Genomic DNA, 6,000 nt, shown 5'->3' with positions numbered 1-6,000 from the left:
AGTACAGCAATGTTTAACTGGTTGGGTTAGCCCAGGTCATTGAAAGATGTCAAAATTTTGCTTGACTTTAGCTGAAACATAAAGAAGATACCCCAAAATTACAGTGCTGGTTTATTCTTCAGGCAGTATGGTGGCACATGGCAACATGGATCCTGAGGACCTAGGTTCTAGTCCCACCTCTGGTCATTGTCTGAGAGAGATTTTACATGTCTGGGTTTTCTTCATGTACTCTGGTTTCCTTCCACCTCCCAGAAATGCATAACCATACACTGGGATGCAGGGGGTTACCACACTGATCTGTGTTTTGATGGATGCTAAAAAAATCCTTGAATATTTTCTTACTCTATTTTTCTTAATCTTTCTAGACAAATTTATTACTGAGGTACATACGTTCAGTATTATTCTGAAATTGCAAAAAATCATAAAAACAGTTTCTTTTTCTTAATCTCATCAGCTAATTCACAGTGTGATATAATCACATTTATATACAAATGTAATTTCATACCACATACTACAGTGATTATACAAACTGAGAATGCCTCGGGACTCTCCCTCACCCTCGACACCTGAATAATCAAAGTAAATTCAAGCGTTCTCATATTGTTATTGCATGGATTTTATTTGCTTATTAAAGCATCACAGCCTTCTACAATGTATGATATAATGATGCTTTTTAATGGAAGCTTGCAGCACTGCTGTAGTGACAAGTTTTTGATTTTGCACAGATAGTTGAAGTTAAAACTTTACATTTGCCATGGCATGAATCCATGTTTTGGAGTTTGAATTATTTCTGCAGCTGCCTTCTTGCTGAAACCAAATGGAGTCAAAAGTATACATACACCAAGTGACACCAAGTGACAAGTTTTATAGGCATGGCTCCTAATTCCTTTTTTGTAATTATGATTGGCTAGTGGTACTTCTGTGCCCGAAAAAGGATTAGTTGGACTGAGCCTTAAGCATACAATTGTTTAGTCTAGGAAGCTCTGTACAGATCTAAAATAAAAAGATTATAGGTTTTTACAAGTCAAGAACTGGTGCTTATAACGCCAACAGCACGTTTTGTGAAAGACGTTTCTTTCCACCATGCACAAGCAAATCCAAATGATTGGTCATGGATATTAATCAGTGAACTGCTGTCAGTAATGTCGTATGTGGAGGGTGTTGGGATGGGGTACACTCTTCAAAGCTTTCATAGGGCTGCATTATTTGTTTTGCAAACCTCATTTCCAGAAAAGTTGGGACATTTTCTAAAACAGAATCTAGAACTTAATTTTTATTTAACTGATAAAAGTAAAAAAAAAAAAGATGGGTCCTGAGGACCTGGGTTCCAGCCTTGCCTCTGGTCATTGTCTAAGAGGCATTGTACATGTTTTTACCTGTCTGGGGTGCCGTGTTTACCTCTGTGTTCCGCCGCCTTTCCAATTAATGAAACTTTTTAATGGTTTGGGAATTTAGGACAATAACTGTTGCAGTTTTTTAAGTGGAATTTTTGTCTATTACTGACATCAGCTGCTCAACAGTCTGTGGTTGCTGTAGGTTGCAGGCAGGCCAGTCAAGCACACATACTCTGTGTCTTTAAAGCCACTCTGTTGTGGTATGTACAGAATGAGATCCGACATCATCTTGCTGAAATAATCATAGAAGAGATGTTGCCATGATTGCAGCATCTGTCTCTCTAAAAGCCATCTGAGAAATCAAAGGTCATGCACATTTAACAATAGTTTCTGGCTTTGCCCTACATGGATTGAGATCTCTCCAAATTCCCTGTAACTTTTCACAACATTATGAACAGAAGATAGTGAAAGATTAAATTGTTTCAAATCTTGCACTTAAAAATGTTGTGATTGACATTTCTCTCTTACAGTTTGGCACAAAGTAGTGTTCCATGACCCATCATTGCTTATAAAGACGGATCCTTTTAAAGATCCCTTTGGTCCTTTTACACCCCATCATGATTCCCTCACCTGTTATCAGTTCACCTGCTTATTGTGAAACACTGTAACTTGAATATTCTATAAACTTTTTAATTTTATTTTTCCTCTGTCCCAACATTTTTGTAGTGTGTTGCATTATTAATTAAATAAAGATTTAAGAGAATTAACAAAATACAGATTTTTCCTCTTATTGTGATTTACAAAATAGCCACATTTCCACTGCAGTGCTTTCTTTTAAGTATAGATGCAGTTCTGCTGTGGTTCTGGAACAATTTAAGTATAGATGTCTGATATTTTTATGCTTTTTTCCTTAGATATGATCAGGATTTAGGAGCGGAAGTCACCAGCAGTAGACGAATGCAATTGGATGTGACTAGATTGAGAGGAAAACTGGGAGAAATGCATTAAAAATATAGTAATACACTAATTAGACATATTAAGTGTGACAGGGTGCAGTTTTATATATTGCTTTCAAAAGCTGTACATTCTGAAATACAAACTAAATTTGGTCCTGCCCACTGTGAAGTCAAAAACTCCCATGAGTTTCTCCAGATGTAACCTAAAAAAAAGTCCTCACTTCAAGAGACTATGTGCTATTAGAAATGGAAAAACAGGAGTGCAGTAGCCTAAATGCAGCCCACCAGCACAGAGAGTTTGAAATTCTGAGTTCTTAGCAGTGCTACTGACCTAGCTGGGTACTTAAGACCAGTCAACTGGTTTTGTCTGAGACAGGATAAGATAGATTTTCTCTTGCTGCAACAGAGACCCCTGCTGTCTGATCGAGGTGCTAATATGAGTCGCTGTGGACCACATAGCATAGCGTGACTCTCTGTATGTGATGTAATAAAGCATTTGGTGATTTCAGCTAATGTGGGTATGGTGCCATGCAATTAGAAATCACTACATTTGGAGAAAAGGGAGAAAATGCACAAAACAAAAGCACCCCCACCTAAAATGTCCAAGATGTTTACTTTTTCCATAAGACCAGGATCTGTCAGTGTGTCACTCTGCTACATCCTGACACATATAGTGTGTGTTACTCTTTGTTTTTCTCTCATGAGATCAGTGTTAATGATACTATTAAGCCCAACATGCAGCTACTGAGAACGTAACACACATGGACACATGAACACACTCGTACGTCATCCTGATAAAGCATATTTTGTTCACATGTGAAGTTTAATCTCTGACCCTGAGTTCACACACACTTGAGCTGCCCAGTCCAGTCCGAGCATGAGTGTGTGTGATGCTCACGTGTTTCCTGATGGATTAAAGTTGCGAGTGTGCAGTGCAGTGCTGATCCAGCTCTGAAATCAAGCTTCCTCTAACAACAGCTATCACATGCACAGATTAGGGGGGGGAGCTGCACTGCTTTAAGTTCAACTTAGCCTGAACACAAAGAAATGATTTTTATGGATTCTGTATCACAGACTACTTCAAGACAAGGCATTAACTGGCCTTCCATCAATTTACTTAGATTTAAATTTCTCAGTCTGTGTGAAAAACAATTTGCTAGTAAATGAAAGAGAAACAACATGGTAAGGTGGAGGGGTCGGTGTGAGAGTCTATATAGAGTCTGCATTTCTCAAGACAAAAAAGACAATTCAATTATTATATTATTTAAAATGCAGCTGGTATAGTTCTTACTAGGAGCATAAAACATCACCCCTGTACTTAAACCCCTAAACTGAATAACAGTGTGTCACAGAATATACTTCAAGCTACTGTGACTGAAACCAGTTGACAGAGAACATTAAAAAAGCCCCAACTTTAGATACTTTTCAATTTAGACTAAAAACATTCCTGTTTGAACAAGCATACAGCTCAGTTTAAAACACTGCACACTTTAATTCCTATTTGATTTTTTATTTGTTTATTTGTGTCTCTTTTATAAACTGTTGTTATAATCATGGGTAGCATGGTGGGTCGGTGGGTAGCACTGCTGCCTCACAGCAAAAAAAATCCTGGGTTTAATTCCCAGGTGGAGCGGTCCAGGTTCTTACTGTGCGGAGTTTACATGTTCTTCCTGTGAATGTGTTGTTTCCTCTAAGTTCTCTGGTGTCCTCCCACAGTCCAAAGACATGCAAATGAGGTGAACTGGAGATACTAAAAGTACTAAAAGTACCCTTAGGTATGAGTGTGAGTGAATAAGTGAGTGTGTTTGCCCCGTGATAGACTGGTGTCCTGCCCCAGGTGTTTGCTGCCTATCACCCAGTAAATTGGACCCATAGCGAGCCTGAATAGGATAAACATGGTGGTAAAACAGACAATGAATGAATGAATGTTTTACCTTTTTACACTTTAATTATAACCTTTGTATGTTTTAATTTGTAAGGCACTTTGAATAATAACAATGGATGATTCTGTCACGCTGGCTACTGCCACTGAATGATATGAAAACTGTCAAGCACATTAGCTTCTGCCATGTGGGACCTGTGGGCCTTCTATTCAAACATTTTACATTTTAGGCATTTAGCAGATGCTTTTATCCAAAGCGACTTTGACTGTATATTGTCTAAGCAATTGCGGGTTAATGGTCTTGCTCAAGGGCCCAACAGTGGCAACCTGGCAGTGGCGGGGTTTAAACCAGCGACCTTTTAATTACTAGTCCAGTACCTTAACCACTTGGCTACAACTGCCCCTCAAAAGTGTGCATCACAAAATATGACCATAAACCCCTGTGCTGTACTGTATAAATCCAGTACTGTACTACTGTTGCATATTCTGCCATATCAGTAGTAGTAGTATAACTTAATGATATGAGAATGGTCCACCACCTACAGTAAATATCTGATCAGTGGTGCTTCAATGATATCTCTTTCTTTGAATGGGGTAGAAGTGCATATCAACAAAGGCTATAATTAGTACATGTATGCTGTACTTACTGTCCACTTCTGTATTGTGTACCAAATAAACAGTCAACTGTGGGTGTACAAGAACTAAATGATGCAGTATGTGAGCATAACATTGTAAGAAAAGAAAAAAATGATGGTCTGTTTGAATGTATGTGGTTCTGTAAGATTTTATTAGCCAGGCTTTTTTGTGTTCCTCAGTCAGGATGTATCTGGAGAATAAGAACACCTTGGATATGGAGATGTCTCAGGCGGGAGATCAGAAGCATCCAAACATGGTGGCGCAAAGGAAATCTGAAGCTGTGGCGAGCAACTTTGATGAGCTGCGTCTGTTGCAGGGATTCTCAGAAAGAAAGGAAACACAAAAACTGCTGCAGGCTGCTCCTGTACCAACAGGACACCGTGTCATCTGCAACAATGTTCACCAGGGGCACAGGTACGGTCATTCATGTCTTTTTAGTAGATGGTTTGAACACAATAAGCACAGGCTGTTTAAAGTTTGATCTTGTAGTTGTCCAGCTTGTTTTATGGTTCTTTTCCAACACACTTCACTGCTGTGATGAGCTCAGATTTATATTAATTACTATCTGGACAACCTAATTAGTTCAAACATAAATCATGCGACATTATGTAAAGTGGTGATTTATTACGCAAAATAGTAATAAAAACAAAAACAGTGGTTTAGGCTGTTACTTGATTTGTGTTACAATGTAAAATATACTTAGTACATAGTTTTACCCCATGTACTTTTTTATTTACACTGATCAGCCATAACATTAAAACCACCTCCTTGTTTCTACACTCACTGACCATTTTATCAGCTCCACTTACCATATAGAAGGACTTTGTAGTTCTACAATTACTGACTGTAGTCCATCTGTTTCTCTACATGCTTTTTTAACCTCCTTTTACTCTGTTCTTCAATGGTCAGGACCCCCACAGAACCACTACAGAGCAGGTATTATTTGGGTGGTGGATGATTCTCAGCACTGCAGTGACAATGACGTGGTGGTGGTGTGTTAGTGTGTGTTGTGCTGGTATGAGTGGATCAGACACAGCAGCGCTGCTGGAGTTTTTAAATATCGTGTCCACTCACTGTACACCAAGATGTAAAGTCAGAGACGATCGCTCATCTATTGCTGCTGTTTGAGTCGGTCATCTTCTAGACCTTCAGCAGTGGTCACAGGACGCTGACCACGGGGCGCTGTTGGCTG

General features: G+C 39.0%; 1 protein-coding gene across 1 annotated transcript in view; it reads left to right on the top strand.

Moving 5' to 3' along the window:
- The first annotated feature begins 4,992 nt into the window (after positions 1 to 4,992).
- Positions 4,993 to 6,000, top strand: part of oca2 (oculocutaneous albinism II) — a 95,858-nt gene continuing 94,850 nt past the window's right edge. The window contains exon 1 of the mRNA XM_062998153.1: positions 4,993 to 5,222. Within this exon, the coding sequence (XP_062854223.1) occupies positions 4,993 to 5,222 (230 nt within the window). The remainder of the gene's footprint in view (positions 5,223 to 6,000) is intronic.

The sequence above is a fragment of the Trichomycterus rosablanca genome, chromosome 6, assembly GCF_030014385.1.
Source record: "Trichomycterus rosablanca isolate fTriRos1 chromosome 6, fTriRos1.hap1, whole genome shotgun sequence".
Taxonomy (NCBI): Eukaryota; Metazoa; Chordata; class Actinopteri; order Siluriformes; family Trichomycteridae; genus Trichomycterus; species Trichomycterus rosablanca.
Note: the sequence above shows the minus strand (reverse complement) of the source record. Positions and strands in the feature narration are given on the sequence as shown.